The 18994-nt window shown below is 38.1% G+C and overlaps 1 protein-coding gene across 2 annotated transcripts in view; it reads right to left on the bottom strand.

Annotated features, from left to right (window-relative positions):
* LOC127657988 (rho guanine nucleotide exchange factor 2-like) overlaps positions 1-18994 on the bottom strand; it is a 71702-nt gene that overhangs the window by 28093 nt on the left and 24615 nt on the right. The window contains exon 2 of one of the 2 annotated variants that reach the window (XM_052147033.1): positions 11594-11756. In XM_052147033.1, the coding sequence (XP_052002993.1) occupies positions 11594-11756 (163 nt within the window). Of the gene's footprint in view, positions 1-11593; positions 11757-18994 lie in introns of those variants that run through there. The other variant, XM_052147034.1, reaches the window with a different exon arrangement.

Genomic DNA, 18994 nt, shown 5'->3' with positions numbered 1-18994 from the left:
TACGACAGCAGGTTGTAGATCAGCTAGATCTTCCGCATCCCGTCCAGGGGCCAGACCTGGAGGTTCCAGAGGTCTGGGTGCAGCCGAGGTTACATTTACATTTACATTTATGCATTTGGCAGACGCTTTTATCCAAAGCGACTTACAGTGCAGTTATTACAGGGACAATCCCCCCGGAACAACCTGGAGTTAAGTGCCTTGCTCAAGAGCACAATGGTGTGCTTTAGCCACTACGCCACCACCACTCCTGGCGTGAGTGGTTGAGATGGAGCTGCATGTTTCTTGGGCGCCACAGGAGGACGCCCTCAGCGGGCCCATCACTATACTGGGGCATTAGGACCCTCACAGACCGTAGGGTGAGCACCCCCTGCTGGCCTCCCTAATACCACTTCCAGCAGCAACCTTGGTTTTCCCCAGGAGGTCTCCCATCTAGGTACTGGCCAGGCTCAACCCTGCTTAGCTTTAGTGGGCAACCAGGCAAGAGCTGCAGAGTGATATGGCTGCCGGCAAAGGGCGTGAAAAGGACGTTCAATGCCGCTGTGTATTGCTCTTTTAGAGAAAATAATCTTTTAATGAAAAGTTCTCTTTTACTAGCACTGTCGAAGCGCCCAGGGTCAAAGCTGCACTGCTGTGCAGAGAAGGAGAAAGCTGCTGATATGCACCGTAGATCCAACAGCAATCGTTCTGTGAACAGCAGCCGCAGGCTTTTTCCTCTGAGATATGAGTGCTTTTCTATCTGACTAACCGCACAAACACACACATACACAAACACAAACTAACACAAAAAAAGCATATTAACAATCTCCATTTCATGATACTTCTTTTCACATTTAACACAACACATGTTGTAGAAAAGATACAGAAGTATAATGTTGCTAGGTTTGTTTTTTAAATTCCCTTTAAGGCAAGTCAGATGACTCTGTGGCCATCTGGTTAACACCTCCATCAGCTATTTTAAGTCTTAAAAACAGCTCATGTCTACTATGTTTGTCACAATTATGTTTTAATAACATATTTAAAAACAGCAATGACATCAGCAATATCATAAATGTTGTTCCTTTAGCTGAAATCACACAAATAAACTGCTTGCTTGTTCAGAAAAATCTAGCAAATGGACATGATGCTTCTATCAAAAAGGCGATGGCTCTTTCTTTTCCTACAGCGGTCATTTGGAATGTTATGATCGCGTGGTCTATCTCCTAACACTGTCTCTGTATCTTTCCAATTAAAGTAATCTGTGTGCCCTAAAACTCATTTTAAAGGATAAATTAATTTTAGTGACCCGCATTCTGTCATTTGTTCTCATTTTGGGTTTTAGAGGTTCAGACACAAATATACACAACTCTCACACACACAATACAATAACACAAGCACAGCACAGCATTTTACCTTGTTTTCATAATTTTTGTCCTTTAAATTTAGGCAATATTTCATCTATTTTAGCTAATTTTGAAAATGGCATTTCATTTTAGTTGACAAAAATGACATTTTAATTGACATGTGCAAAATGACAAAAACCTGTATCAAACTTTAACTAAATATTCATATATATGTATAATATGTATATATATATATATATATATATATATATATATATATATATATATATATATATATATATATATATATATATATATATATAAAATGCATAAGATACTTAAAATTATTTAAACATTAATACATTTTTTTTTTTAGATTAAACGACATGGTAAAAAGCTGAATTCCTGAAATAAAAGGATGACCTACTTTTACAAGTGAATGTTGAGAATTCCTCACGTTTAGAAAGTTTAGGATATTGAGTTGTGTAGCGCATTTATGAGGAAACCAGTTACACATTCTGACTAGTTTAAGTTCAGATATTCATTGACTTCATTGTGTGTGCAGATGTAAATTGTAATATGACGTTTATGTTGTTGATAGATTAATGATTATGTGTTTTGAGTGAGGGAAATAACCCTTAGTTCATTATAAAAGTGTTCAACTCTTGCAGCTCATGTGGGGAAGTCCCCAACATACCATGAATTATTTCAATCGATTCTTTCTAGATTCTTCTTGAAATTGTTAATATTGTCAATAGTATGTTTTTAATTATATGTTTTCATCGACGAAATTAACACTGAAACAACCTTGGTTCAAAATGGCCAAAATGATTGTGGTTCGGTACTCAAAATACAAGCCACTCTCTTTCAGACCTTATCACAAAACTAGTAAAGACTTTGAAAATCAGTGTCTGTCCTTGCTGAAAAGGAAGGCAGATGAGGATGTCCTGCTGCAGGAACAGCACTTTCAACTCAGCATGTACTGGTGACCAGAAATGTAGATCTTTCAAGCAGTCAATCCCTCAATAATACTGACAGTTCACATGGTCGCACACTCTTATTGGTGTTTAGGAAGTATTCTGGAAGTTAATCTAAATGGCCATCTGACCTTCACTGATGACACAGCGTTACAGTGGGACACAGAAGTTGATCTTCTTTCAAACAGAATTCACACCAAAGGCGATGTGATTATGAGAGGCAAATCGCATAGAAAGTGAATGTTCAGCTTTAGCACATTCACGCCTTTACCTTTTCACGCCTTTATCAGGTGGCGCAAATCGACAAGCAATTTTAACCTGGTACGATAGGTGGCTCAACGAACCTTTAAACTGGTCCACCCTATGCCCACATAACATCAGATCATGCTTTAAAGAGGATGCAAGGAAGTGATTCGGCAATATCATTTACACGTTAAGAGAACCCATATGAGAAAAGCTATTTAATATATTTAATGCAAATAAATGTATGTCTTAACTGCTGGTTCAGGATTTCTCCCTTGAGTTCTTTCAGTGTTTAATGTCGGTTGTCGAAACCTGTTGCGCTGGTTTTAGTAAATGCGGCAGCTCCTAACTAGGGTTGTGTACCAATAGCCAGCTCCATTCTTTAAAAATACTGCAATCGTTTGTTCTTCAAGACATTCAGTTCCATTAACAGTTCCTCTACATGAAATTTTCCACTGATGCTGATTAAACACCACATTAAAATACTAAAATTTCCAGCAGCGCTGCCCTCTACTAAGTCTAGAGTGTAAAACACACAGCGCTACCAGTGTATATATATATTCCTGAACTAGTGACTCTTATGAGCCGGCTCTTTTGAATCTACAGCGCAAAACATACGCTGCTTCCAGTATAGTTTGTATAGAAGTACGAGTCAAGCTCATGTTATACATTTCCAACTCAAAATGAAAAGACTGTGTAAGTCTCACAAGTCTGAAGTACATCATTAGACAACATCATAATCCAGTCTAATCTGTCTGTTATGTCATGTTTTTTGAGACTTGTGAGACTTCAATCAAGCTGTGCAGTTACTGACTGGCATTTCATATGACAATGTGTAATTAAACATACACGAGTTTGTTGTAATAAGTCACAAAAATGTCTGCAAACAGCTGTTACAAGAATTGTATTACAATTATTTCTGATTTGTTATATCTGCTCTGTAGAAATCTGAAATTATCACATTATTTGGCAACAGACTCCAAGAGGCACTAAATACAAGAAGAATTGCATTTCTCATTTTCAAATAATTCTTAAAATAAAAAGCGTAAAAAATTATTATTGGAACTTTGAGAACCCGGAATCATTAAGAGGAATCAGAACCAGATATTGTCAAATTCCTTACGAATCCCATCCCTACTCCTGACACATGATCCAAAGCTAATATTTTATAGGTCAGGGCATTTCATCCCCGGGTGAAAAAAACAAAACAAATAAACAATCGAAACACTCACTGAAAAAAAACAACAAAAAAAACGCTTCTTACGTGCAAAAATTCTCTCGGGGTGTAAATGGCTCCTTAGGAATCCATTGTTCGGAAATCATGCCACAAATTCGCGTTTGGTGTGCAAAGGCCTAAATGTATCAACAACACATACACATCCACTCCAAATGCTGACTTCTCAAATCTCTTTACATTCAACAAACTGTTCACTAGCGCTTCTTTCTGATCATATTAAAGGTCTTCTCATTCAGTATTCTCATTCATATTTGTAGGTATTGCTACATAATACCTGCATACAAATATGAGTGGCATAAAGTCACTCAACAGCGATGTGAAAGACTTGTAGAGAGCATGCCAAGACCCATGAAAGCTGTGATTGAAAATCAGGGTTATTTCACCAAATATTGATTTCTGAACTCTAAATTAAAACATTAGTATTGTGTTGTTTAAAAATGAATATGAACTTGATTTCTTTGCATTATTCAAGGTCTTTGTTTTGTTATTTTGACCAGTTGACATTTTCTGCAAATAAACGCTCTAAATGACAATATTTTTATTTGGAATTTGGGACAAATTTTGTCAGTACTTTATAGAATAAATCAAAAATGTGCATTTTACTCAAGCACATATCTATAAATAGTAAATCCAGAGAAACTGGTAATTTTGCAGTGGTCTCTTTATTTTGTCAGATCTGTATGTGTGAGAGTGTGCATGTGTTGTGTGTGACAGACTGTGTGTTAATCTCTTTAAAGATTCAATCTCCTGATGCTCACAGTCACAGATTATGGGCATCAAGGAGGATTGTGGGTATCAGCTGAGGGGGGCTTCCTACATAAAGACAACAAAAGACTCACATGCTGCACTGTAACAATAGACTTAAATCCACACATTATCAGTCTGTGTTCATGTGCTGAGGTCTTACATCAGATAAACCACAAACACTTCCTTGTAGCGCAGGGCGATGCAGGCAAGAACATTTAACGGCAAGGGGATCAAATGTTTATGAAATTTTGTCAGAAACCACTAAAATACATTTTTTATATGAAAAATCAGCACAGGGGAACCAGATAAATGTGAAAATCTGGCCTTTTACAATAAGCGTGTTTCTCTCAGTTCCCCTCCTCCATCTAACCTCCAGCATGTGTGTTATCAGCTGCAATGATAATAATTTAAAACCCCCACAATCCATCTCTCATTATTCACCTGTATGTGTATCGATATGTCACGTGCTGTGGGCTAAAACTGCTGCTCTCAGTGCTCTGTACTGAGTCAATGTCAACCAGATAAACAGCTGCCACAAACGCTACTTATCCTATACTGTAAAACATTTGTAATTTTACAGCGAAAAGTATGTTGTAATGTTACAGTAAAAAAACTACCATGTACGGTAGTTTATATTTTATTTTACAAGACAATACATGTACTTTTACAGTAACCTATTGTTAAAATTACAGCAAAAAAAACTATAATAGGGCATTCCTAGAAGTCTCTGCATGACCCATCACATTTAATTATATATATATATATATATATATATATATATATATATATATATATATATAGGGCTGCAACTAACGACTATTTTAATAGTCGACTAGTCACTGACAACTGAAACGATTAGTCGACTAATCGAATAATTATTAAAAATTTTTAAAATTTAGCATGAGATTGCTTTAATTCTGTGGAAAATGATAGTAAACACAAGAAAGAAGGGGGTACTTCAATGAAAAATGCATATTTTATTGAACTTTGCTGCTGATAGGCCGATTCATACTAAAAGTAAATAAAAAGGCCCTGTCTAAAACCAATTAGGCACAGTGCTAGGTCAGTATAGACATAAATAATACATAAATAAAGAAACTATAATTTTTATAAAGGACAGGCACATTTGTTTTATAAGAAAAAATAAAGTAAAATCAAGTAAACATTTTCTTCCTGTAAACCAGGGGCAGGCACATTGGCAGCAATAAAACAGTAAACAAAAATATTAAGTGCATTTTGTGAGATACATTCAGTGGTCAATCTGTTGCAAAAGAACTTTACAACTCGTCTCAACATTATGAAATCTAACGGTTTTAAAATAAGCTTTCAGAGTCGTCTGAATTTAAATTGTAAACATGGACTGTGTGATACTACCTGGACACAAACCTGTCATGGTTGACAGACCGAGTTTAAAATCAACATGAGGCTCAGGCTATGTCGTTCAGTTTATTCATATTAAGGAAAGTCAGCATATTAGCTTCCATGTTATTTAAATCTTACCGAAATCTTACCGAGGCGAGTCCGAGGCGAGTCAAACTCCGTTTCATTCAACTGTCCGACGTGCTTTCTCTTTAAATGTTCGTGCATCACCGAGGTGCTGCCGTGATACGCAAGGACTGCTTTGCAAACCATGCAGGTAATCTTTTTATTCGCCGTATCCAGGCTAAAATGCTCCCTTTAGATGTTTTGGTACGCGCAGCTGCTGCGTTGGACCCCGCCATTTCTGTATGTTATCACTCAGCAGAGACGCTAATGCGCATGTGCGACTCTCGGCAGAGATTGTAATGAAGAGAGTGAAATTCAACAGTGAGAGTGAGATTCAATGAAATTCATTGTCGACTATTTCTATTATCGATTTTTGTCGACAACGTCGACGTAATCGTTGCAGCCCTAATATATATATATATATATAATAATATATATATATATTATATATTATTATTATCATTATTATTATTATTATTTAGTTTTTTATTAACTTTAACAAATTACAAAATGTTAACTAACACAAATAGCTTGACACACAACAATGGAGATACATAAACAAAAGTACATAAGAAGATAACAACATAGCATTGTATCGCAAATCGAAATGTACAGTTGGATTAACCTAGGCCAAGGAGAATACATGCAATCTAGACACTTCTGGCACATTATATCACACAATGAATAATGCATGTCTCCAAAAGAGCTCCAAAGGAATAGTCTCTCTAATAATTGCATGCCAGCCTTTAATGGAGGGAGGCTTATCGCTGATCCATGACATCAGTAGATTCTTCCTGGCAGCAAAGGTCAATAAGCTAAAAAGCCGTCTTTTATATTTGTTAGAAATGTGTTTACAGGGAAAACCCAGACGGAGTAACAAAGGATCCAGCCCCATAGCCAGACCAAAGATGTTATTTAACTGAACCACAACCCTAGACCAATAAGACTGGATTACGTGACAACCCCATATACAATGAATATAATCTCCTATATCAGACTTGCATTTAGGGCAGAGTGGTGAAAGAGTTTAATTGTATTTGTGTCTTATATGAGGCGTAATGTGTATTCTGTGCAGAATCCTAAACTGAATGGCTCTTGCCGTTACACACTGAGAGCCTATTGGCCTGGGACCAAACCGTCTCCAACACCTCTTCCAAGATATCCACTCGGAGCTCTCGTTCCCAAGTCAATCTGAGGTGTGAGGTACTAACTGTACCATAGGAGCATAGAGCTTTATAAAAAAGGGAAATCAATTTGTGTGGAGGAGGGTTCAGAAGGATTTTCTCAATAACTGAGAATGAATATTTAGAAGTGAGTGTAGTATTTTTGAAGATATAGTCTCTAATTTGCAAAAATCTGAAGAATTGTTGCCTAGGTACATTATATGTTGAGACTATGTAATCAAAGGACACTAGAGATCCCTCATCCTACAAATGCCAAGAGCATGCCAAAAGCTAAAACCAGGGTCTGTAGTACTTTGCAAGAACTCAGGATTATTCAAAATCGACAAAAGAGGAGAGGTTGTATCGATCCTGCCTTCCACCCTTCGTATAACATACCAGGCCTTGAGAGTATTACGCACTAAGGGACTATTACACAGAGCTCTGCTCAACTTTGAATTATGAACAAATAAAAGGTTTTGTAAAGGGCAGTTTGACTGTGAGGATTCGAGATCATGCCAGACTGATTTAGGGTCTTCACGGAGCCATTCGACAACAAATCGAAGTTGGCAAGCCAATTGATACAGTCTAATGTTCGGAAGATCCAAGCCTCCCTTCGCGCTAGTGAGTTGAAGTTTTAATAATTTCAGTCTAGGTTTTCTTTTGCTCCAGATAAATGAGCTTAGCCACCCATTCAGCTCTTTTATGACCTTATTAGACAGTAAAATAGGAATCATTTGCATTGGATACAATAAGCGGGGCAGGACATTCATTTTTATCAAAGCGACCCTCCCCAGCCAAGACAGAGGAAGTACCATCCACCCGTCTAAATCATCACAAATTTTTTTAAGAATTGGTACAAAATTAGCTTTGTACAGCTGCCTAAATGTAGGGGTCACATTAATACCCAGATAGACAAAGCCATCCTTGGAGCATTTAAAAGGAAAGGAGGGAGGTTGACTTGCGGGCTTCGTATTCCCTATCAATAGAGCAACCAATTTGGAAAAATTCATTTTGTACCCAAAGAATTCCTGAAAATTCCTGCCCAAATTCCTGAAAGAGGTTTACCAACCTTGGCACAGACACCTCAGGATATGAGAGAAAGAGCAGCATATCATCCGCATAAAAGGAGATTTTGTGCTGTCTACCACCCAGAGATCTTAGTGCTAAGATTTTAGATAACAATTTTAAATCAGAGTTTAATAAGGTTATAGAACCCACAATTTTCTGCGGTCTTACCTTTTTTAAGGATGAGAGAAAGGCAAACACTCAGTAAAGAATGAGTAGTTAAACATGGTTAAAAGAGGGTCTAGTAGTATATGCTCAAATTCTTTATAGAATTTGCATACAAGGCCATCCGGCCCAGGAGATTTGCCAGATTTTAACCTATGGAGCGTTTTCAGCTTCCTCTCTCGAGATGGGAGCATTAAGAAATTCCCTCTGTTCTTCAGCGAGTCATACCATGTAATCATGTCTTTGAGAAGAATAAATGGATTGATGTCATGCAGATTAAAATTGTTTAAAAGTGTTATTTATAATATAAGAATTGAAAGATTGTACTCCCTTATCGTCCACTATAGAAGTGATAAATTGTGAGTCCGATTTCGACTTTGTCAAGGGGGCTAGATATTTACTAGGTTTATTACCCCATTCGTATAACTTCTGCTTCGAGAATAGAATATTTGAATGAGATTGTTGAGTTAGCAGCAAGTTTAAAGAGGCCCGCACAGTACCTAATTTTTCTAAAGACGTTTGAGATGGTTCATTCAGATAGCTGTTAGTGGCAATATTTAACTCTGTCACTAGGTGTCTCTGTTTTTCTAATTGTTTCCTTTTTTTGGCAGTGAGATATTAAATAATGAGGCCTCTAATATATGCATACTCCCATAGGAGTGAGGGATTGTCTGTGGATTCTGGGTTAATAGATAAAAATATCTTAAACTCTGAATTAAAGTATGAGAGAAATGTATCATCTTTGAGCAATACAGTATTAAATCTCCATCGTCTAGCTGCCCTAAGAAACCCCTTTACACACACATCTAGTACAACAATAGCATGATCAGAAACCACGATATTTCCTATGTTACAGAGAGAGATCTTTTTCTTCAGTGTCTTAGGAGCAAAAAAGTAATCGATCCTAGAGTGACAATTATGAGGATGCGAGAAAAAAGTGCATTTCTTCTGGTAAGGATTAAGAGTGCGCCAAAAATCTATATATCCTAATTCATCACACAGAGTTCCTGGGGGTCTGTCCAGTAACGAATTTAGTAAACAGTTAAAGTCCCCTCCAATAATAGCCAATCCACATGCATATTCTTTAAAATCGAGAAAGGCTTTTGTAAGAAATTCCGAAGAATAATTCGGGGCAATATATATTTAGAAGTGAAATCTCCTCTCCATTCAAAGTCCCCTTAATAATAATATATCTGCCATGTTTGTCCTTAACACTGTCTGTGATCATCAGAGGTATCCTTTGATTAATTAAGATAGCTACTCTGCTACTTCTTGTGAAAGATGAGAAGTAAATCTGTCCAATCCATTTGTGTTTTAGATTCGAATGTTCGCTGTCACTCAAATGAGTTTCCTGCATCAAAGCTACATCTATATTCTAAAACACACCCATAAACCTCCTGCCAACCACCCACCCGAGATATAACCATAAATTATAAGACCAGCCCTCATCACTCAGAAAGAGAGAATAAAAAATTTAATATACAAGCTTTCACTCGTATTGCTACATACTTATAAGAGAATAGACAGAATATGAAAACAATTCAGTTTGCCACCCGCCTGTCACAGCAGTAGGGGGATCAGGTGTTGGACCTCGTGCCGTTTTTGTCCAGGTACTGCGAAACTACATCTGATGTGTCAAAAACTTTAGAAGCGCTTCCAATAATCACTCGTAGCTTGGCCGAATACAGCATCGCATAGTGGGCACCAGTGGCGGTTCTACATTGAATTGCACCCTGGGCGAGACTTTTAGGCTGGATTACACTACACCATTTCTACAATCTGAACAGAATCTAAAAATACTAGGTATCATACACTTACATACAGACAAGAACTGGGCATCACACACTAAACGACTGAGGATTACTCCGCTGTCAAGTTGATCTGATCACAAACTCACGTGACAACACAATCACCCGTTCTAGGAGACACAAAACAGCTGTAAAGAAACATGGACATACGGGAGCTTCTACTAACGTTGCTGCTTCTCTGTTCTGAGTCTAAAAAGAAACGGGCTGAGCACATTTGGGTAAGGTCCTGAGTGGAAAATGGAGACTGATGCGAGTTGCAGGTGAGCGGCATTAAATGTTTTGAGCACTTGTTGACCATTTCCATTTGTTAATTTTCCAGTATTGTTGCCGCACAGTCGATTTCCATTGGCTGCTCACCGAGTCGTGGAGCATCATGCGCTACGAGATTTCTCTATATTCGGCTCTAAAATATCCGATATTTTTATATCCTCCAACTAAATGGAATAATGTCACTATATGTCCAATTTTAAGAAATTTTTTGAACTCCAGAGTGACTGAATCCTCGATCTCGGGGCAGTGGTGGCTCAGTGGTTGAGGCTCAGGGTTACTGACCAGAAGGTTGGGGGTTCAAGCCCCAGCACCACCAAGATGCCACTGTTGGGCCCTTGAGCAAGGCACTTAACTCCAGGATGCTCCGGGGGGATTGTCCCTGTAATAAGTGCACTGTAAGTCGCTTTGGATAAAAGCGTCTGCCAAATGCATAAATGTAAATGTAAATCTCCATCTTACATCAGCACATCCCAACATCGTACATGCTAAACCGTTAATCTTACAACTCTGTTCACACATAGCATTAAAAATAGGGCTGCATGATAATGACAAAAATACATTTTGGCCTCTGTGGTTGCACTTTGGAAATTAAAAACAGCAATTTGCAATTGGAGTTTGTGCTATTTGTGAAAATTAAAAATCTACCAAAAGCAGCTCCAGGGCAAATGAGACTTATTAGAGCTGACACGATAACAATGATTGTGATTTGTGAAATCCACGATATCAATGAGAAGCTTTTGAATAATTTTCAATAATTAGCCTATGTTCTACATCTAGACCAGAGGTGCCCAAACCTGGGCCTGTGGGCCAAAGTTGGTTCATGATTTTTGTCATTATCATGCCCAGTTCTTGTCTGTATGTAAATGTATGATACCTAGTATTTTTAGATTCCTTTAGTTTAAGTCAGAAAAAAGTGCAGGTTTCTTATTTTGATAGTACATAAGACAGTTGACAGTATACTGCATGATTCTCTCTAATCGTTATCATTTGCACCTGATTGGTGGTGAATTAACTTTCCTGGAGAGAATGAGTTCAAAGTGTTATTTTAAGAAATGTTTCCTCTTTTATCTGAAACATCATGTGTTGGGATGAGTGTGTTACTGTAATGACTCACTGGGGCAGCTGAGGGCTTCTTTGGCAGTGATGCTCTTGTTGCAGGCGGAGCAGAGGGTGGTGGCAGACACCGTGAGCGAGGTGAACAGGTGACCGTTACTGTAACGTGACTCGCGATCCTTTGTCTCTTTCTCCCGTGCCTTCAGGCGCTCCTTCTCTTTGTTCTGCACATAAATGACAAAGAAGATCAGTTAAGAAACAAGAAGTCATTATAATCATCATAATGATTGATATATTAAAACATTATTTGAAGTATTTCCTGGTTAACTAGTTAAACTAGTAAAAGTTTAACTATATAATATTTATATAGTGCTGTTAACTAATGATTTATAGGTAACTAGGTGGGTGTTGTTGCAGGTTTAATTCCTGTGATCAGGGGGATTGTACCATTGTGCCCTTGAGCTAGACACTACAAACAGACTGTTAAATCATGCCTGGAATTTGCTAGAAGCCTTGTGACCTGTGAACCTGCAACCTTTTGGAAGAAAATGTTGAGGTCTGATAACACTTAATAAATGTTTTGGCTCCGCATCCATTTAAATCGATCCCTGGCATGTGTGGTGGTGGCAGGGGGAGGCTGTTTTTCATCAGGAGGAGCTAGAAAGCGTGCTGGCATCAAGGGCAACATAGACAAAGCCAAATACAGGCAAATCCCTCAGGAGAACCAGCTACAGTCAGTCTGAGATCCGTGTTTATGGCTCGTCCAAAGCATCCATTTGAATTAATTTGTAAATCTGTGGTTTGACCTGAAAACTGCAGTCCACAGACGCTCTATATCTACTTTGGTAAATTTGGAGTAAATTTGCATTCAGGAATGTGCAAATATTTCTCCACCTAAATGTGCAAAGCTCAAAGACATAGACATACACTAGAAGGCTGTAATTTGCTGCTAAAAATTGTGACTTCATGTTCCTTTTCCTATTGAAAAATGTGCAGAACCACGCAAAAACACATCCGGTGTGAACAGCCCCTAACTCATCCATTTGCACGTGTCTGTGAGGGAGAGGGTAGGCCAATATTTGATCATTAATTACAAACCTGAACACAAAGTCATACTTGAAACAACTGACCTGTACCTGGCATCAAACCCGACGGGTTGGTCAGGTCCAGTCAGGCTCTAGTCGGACGTCTATGGCTTCATAAATGTGTTGGATTAATTCATATATGTGAATGAGTCTACATTTGGTGGTTTTATGCTCAAACTCACATTTGCACAGGGGTCATTGAGAAATAAGGTTCTCCAAGATGATAAAAATAAGAAATATTTTAAAAATCTAAATTTAAAATGTATTAATTTCATACAAAATGTGACCTTAAAAAAAAACATTTATATCATTTTCAACAAAAAATGCTTTAATTATTTAAAGTGGTGTAACCATCAAAAAGGTATTAAAAAAACGTACCTTGCACATTAAACACACATTAATCATTAATAAATAAATATATATATATGAAAATGTAAAAATAATTTACAAATTAATTACATTTGTAAAAATATTATAATTAGTTTTTGTTATAAATATTTAAAAAAATTCTTAAGGTTTTTCCATTTCACCTGAATAAAATGTGCCTTTTCCAAAAATATTACAAATAATATTACAGTCAAGGGGGGGGGGGGGCGGGTGGGGGGGGAGTATGATCACAGAGGAAGTATGTTCAAACAACAGCATTAAAACCAGGAAGTAATTGCGTTTGCAAGTAAAGGAAGTAAAGTGATCGTTTGGATGTAGAAAAACTTTTTTGTATCCCTGTATAATGTGCAGTGTTAACTATAAGTAAGCCACCCGTAGGTTGACTTCCTGAAGAGTGTAAACATTGTTTGTTTGAGCATTCTAACAATTCAACTTATGGCTTGACCAATGGGTTGAGTTTGGGACGGGAATACTGTATCTCTTTTCAGACCAATGTGGTGAGTTTGGGGAGGGAATACTGTAAATCTTTTCTGACCAATGGGGTGAGTTTGGGGAGGGAATTCTGTATCTCTTTTCTGACCAATGGGTTGAGTTTGCGGAGGGAAATCTGTATCTCTTTTCTGACCAATAGGGTGAATTTGGAAAGGGAATTCTGTATCTCTTTACTGATCAATAGGGTGAGTTTGGAGAGGGAATTCTGTATCTCTTTTCCGACCAATGGTGTGAGTTTGGGGAGGGAATACTGTACATTTTTCTGACCAATGGGATGAGTTTGGGCAGGGAATTCTGTATCTCTTTTCAGACCAATGGGGTGAGTTTGGGGAGGGAATTCTCTATCTCTTTTCAGACCAATGGTGTGAGTTTGGGGAGGGAATTCTGTATCTCTTTTCAGACCAATGGGTTGAGTTTGGGGAGGAAATTCTGTATCTATTTTCAGACCAATGGCAGATTGGAGGTGTGTTTGGGAAATAATTATTTTTGCAATTCCGATTGGTAGACCTAAAGTTGACCGGAATTAAAAAATATTTTAAGCTTATGTGTGTAATTGGTTTTGAGGTTCAACTTTCTTGTATCCCAGCATAATATGCAGAAATAGGGGTTATTAATCCCAAAGTATAATTCGGTCAAACGCGAATACTGAGCGTCTGTGTACAGCACACATGACGCAAATTTCGTCATCAGCAGAGTGCTCGAGCACTGAATGCACACTGCCTGATTTTTCTAACCACACGAACATGAAGAATGCACATGCAAAAATATCAACAGTGGTCAGGAGATACCTGCATTTGTATAACTTGGGTCTAAACTCCTTAAGAGAAATAGTCCAGAATCTTGTAGCACTCGTAGCACGCATGCACCAACCGTGTATGTCCACAAAGTCAAATGAATTACACTTTGACAGGCTCACGCTCAACTGTAGAGTACACAGACTCTAAACGTTCATGTCAAAACCGAAATAGAGCCTATACTTTGGGTTTTAGTAAAACTTAACAAGAAGTACTGTCCATTTAAAGTGCAAAATGATCAATCAGGGATGAAGTGGGAATAAAGATCAGCCCAGCACAGGGCAATGGCAATACCAGAATATTCATAATTCTGCTAAGCAATTTTAAATATTGCAATCTATCAATCTATAAGAATCCTGAATCCTAAAGTTGTACATGGCATCTTTCAAACCCACGATGTGAATCAGGTGTGAATGGGGAGCAGGTGTGTTAAATTTGGTGACATCGCTCTCACACTCCCTCATACTGGTCACTGGAAGTTCAACATGGCACCTCATAGCAAAGAACTATCTGAGGATCTGAAAAAAGAATTGTTGCTCTACATAAAGATGGCCTAGGCTATAAGAAGATTGCCAAGACTCTGACACTGAGCTGCAGCACAGTGGCCAAGACCGTACAGCGGTTTAACAGGACAGGTTCCACTCAGAACAGGCCTCGCCATGGTTGACCAAAGAAGTTGAGTGCACGTGCTTAGTGTCATATCCAGAGGTTGTCTTTGGGATATAGATGTATGAGGGCTGCCAGCATTGCTGCAGAGGTTGAAGGGGTGGGGGGGGTCAGCCTGTCAGTGCTCAGACCATTCGCCGCACACTGCATCAAATTGGTCTGCATGGCTGTCGTCCCAGAAGGAAGCCTCTTCTAAAGATGATGCAAAAGAAAGCCTGCAAACAGTTTGCTGAAGACAAGCAGACTAAGGACATGGATAACTGGAGCCATGTCATGTGGTCTGATGAGACCAAGATAAACTTATTTGGTTCAAATGGTGTCAAGCGTGTGTGGCGGAAAACCAGGTCAGGAGTACAAAGACAAGTCTGTCTTGCCTACAGTCAAGCATGGTGGTGGGAGTGTCATGGTCTGGGGCTGCATTAGTGCTGCCGGCACTGGGGAGCTACAGTTCATTGAGGGAACCATGAATGCCAACACTGTGACATACTGAAGCAGAGCAAGATCCCCTCCCTTCGGAGACTGGGCCGCAGGGCAGTGTTTCAGCATGATAACAACCCCAAACACACCTCCAAAATGACAACTGCCTTGCTAAAGAAGCTGAGGGTGAAGGTGATGGACTGGCCAAGCATGTCTCCAGACCTAAACCCTATTGAGCATCTGTGGGGCATCCTCAAACGGAAGGTGGAGGAGCACAAGGTCTCTAACATCCACCAGCTCTGTGATGTCATCATGGAGGAGTGGAATAGGACCCCAGTGGCAACCTGTGAAGCTCTGGTGAACTCCATGGCCGAGAGGGTTAAAGCAGTAATAATAATGGTGGCCACCCAAAAATATTGACACTTTGGGCCCAATTTGGACAGTTTCACTTGGGTGTACTCACTTTTGTTGCTAGCGGTTTAGACATTAATGGCTGTGTGTTGAGTTATTTTGAGGGGACAGCAAATTTACACTGTTATACAAGCTGTACACTCACTACTTTACATTGTAGCAAAGTTCAGTGTTGTCACATGAAAAGATATAATCAAACATTTACAAAAATGTGAGGGGTGTACTCACTTTTGTGAGATTCACCTTTTTGTGAGATTCAGACTTTTGTGTTGTTCTGCTGTTCGAGGGTGTTTTTCTTCACTGTATAAACTGCGCATTGCCATGCAGCTGAAGTTTCACTTAGTGCCCTCTGGAGTAAACAGGTGGTACTACAAGCATTTCTCAGGAATCTTCCACATTACGTATTAATTCTTTTAACACGTTATTTTTTGTCAAATTAATTGCACTGAATTAAGGCGTTAAATCAACAGCCCTAATACAGTTCAAGTCAAAAGTTTACATACACCTTACACATACACCTTACCAAATACATTTAATTATGTTTTTCACAATTACTGACATTTAATTGTCAAAACAATTTATGTTACAGGACAGAAGCCTTTTTTTCAGGAGTCAATTCCAAGAGGAAAACAAGGCACTCCCAGCAGTAATGAGTAATATAAAATATAGACATATACAGATATGTAGGTATATACTGTATATCATGCACATACACACATACACACTATATACACCGATCAGCCACAACATTAAAACCACCTGCCCAATATCGTGTAGGTCCACTCATGCCACCAAAACAGCTATGACCTGTCGAGGTATGAATTCCATAAGACCTCTGAAGGTGTCATGTGGTATCTGGCACCAAGTCGTTAGCAGCAGATCTTTCAAGTCACTTTAAAATAAGTTTCCATTTGTTAACATTATTTAACTACATTAGTTAACATAAATAACAATGAGCATTATTTTTCAGCATTTGTTAATCTTGATTAGTTCTTGGTTAATCTTGGTAATTTCAAAATGCATTTATATGTTTCTAAAATAAAAAGTTGTTTACGTTAACATAAGTTCATGCACTTTGAACTAACAAAGAATAATTGTGTGTTTATATATTAACATTAACCAAGATTAATAAATAATGGTTAACAATATTGTTCATTGTTCATTCATGATACCTACAAATGGAACCTTATCGAGAACTGTTACCATTAAATGTTAAGATGAGAAAACAGCACATTTTTAATCTAATAAAGCAAACAAATGTAAGAAATTATGCTTCAAAACTAAGCATCGGCCCCAAGACTGCTGTGGCTTCATTAGCTCCGCCCCTAACCTCCGGCCTGGTGCTGCTGTCCTGAAACTGCTGTGACATATGGCTCTACTGATAGATATATCTCGATCCTTGATGTAAGAGAGTTGTTCCATGCTCAAGTGTGTTTTTTGTGACAGTCCCTAGTGTTTCCTCCTGAATTTTTTTGGTTTGTTGAACTGTTGTATAAAAGCAATATTACACAAGCAGGAGTTCTGTATGTATCAGACCTCATATAAAGGCATATAGAAACCTTTTTGTTTTTTTTAAAGGCTCGAAAACATGCTGATTAATAAAGCTACATTTGGAACGATAAAGCGTTATGATCTAAAGGCACACGTCTACTCGCATGTGGGGAAAAGAGGTGATGCTTGCAGAGTGGGAGCGGACATAAATGAAGCGTGTTCTGTGCTAGAGGAAAATATTCAAGAATACAGCACAGAAAGCTTCTCACTAGATGATGAGAGGGTGCAACCGTCCTCATGAAGTCTTGTGGTCCGGATGGAATCAATGAATTGTATTGTAAGTTATGTCAGTTACAATAGCAAGGCAGTTAACATTAGCAAATAAATATATTCTGAGAAAGTCAAGAAATGGCATCACAATTGAAAAATCCTTTGTAGACTTCAAGCTGGAAATTTCATGACAGCATAGCACAAACATAGCTTACTGAATGAAATGTTCAACACAAAATGCTCATGTTTACAGCAGTAAATGTAAAATGGGAGAGGGTCACTTCCTCTTTAGCATGAAACAGTGCAGCTGTTTTGCATGTGAGACGTGATATATCCAACAGAAAATACACATGTTAGTGTTCCACAATTTCATAATAAAATGTGTGAAGTGTGTTTTACACAACAATTATGTTGATCGAGAGAACGTAAAAGGGAAGTGTACATGCAGCGCAGGCTTGTTTGAAATTAGGATTCTTTTAATTGTTCATTGAACATTTAAAAAACATGTGCTTTTGTAAAAAAGGGAAAACTTTTTAAGCGCTCCCTTCAAAGAAGAGTTTCTTTTTGTACTGGGACAATGTATTCATGTCAGTTAGCTGCTGGACAGGAAGCACACAAACACAACTTCCTCTTGCGGAGTAAGAGAGCTTCATAAGGAAAAGGGAAACTTGTGATTAACTTGAGCTGTGCTAACATCCAGACAGTGTGCAATGACCTTTAGATGACTGCACTACATTGAACAACCTCACCAGTGTACTGTGAGATTCCAGCAGTTTGTACATCACATGCTTTCACTTTGCTCTCGACCAAACACAAATATTAACCCTGAACAAGATTTTTAAAGGAATCAATGCATTCTTACAGAGCTATACACACTGCTAAACCAGCACAGATAGCGCATGCAAATAGGTTGTTTTCACACAAACCAAACTCAGACCTCTTTAAAAAGTGGGCCAAAAAGTTACCTGATTGAAAAAGGACCCAATTATCTTAGCATTCACATTGTCCGTGGCCATAAAAGTGGCCTTAGATCTCTTTTTAGTCCACTTGACCTGTTACAGGGTTGTTTTGGTGGAACCCAGACCACTTTTTAAAATACAATATGGATGATTAGGATTATTTTCTGGTTTGTATTACATGACATTGCATATGTTAGTGTTAAAGTATATAAAACTGTCATTAAGTGAAAAATTATCTTGCTGTAGCTCTTCAGTCTCACTTTTACACTGTTACCTAGTCAGTGTCGGGTAGTAACGGATAACATGTAATCTGGATTATGTAATCAGATTACAAAAACATCAAGTACTTGTGATTGGATTGCATTACATTTTATACTCGTAATTGGACTACAGTTACTACTTTATAGATTACACGATAACATATTAACAAGGCAATGGCTGTAAATTGTTAATAATTTATTGATCATCCTGATCATTCTCTTTTTTCAAT

This window comes from Xyrauchen texanus, chromosome 17 (assembly GCF_025860055.1).
Source record: "Xyrauchen texanus isolate HMW12.3.18 chromosome 17, RBS_HiC_50CHRs, whole genome shotgun sequence".
NCBI lineage: Eukaryota > Metazoa > Chordata > Actinopteri > Cypriniformes > Catostomidae > Xyrauchen > Xyrauchen texanus.
The sequence above is the reverse complement of the archived record's forward strand: the minus strand, read 5'-3'. Positions and strand labels throughout refer to the sequence as shown.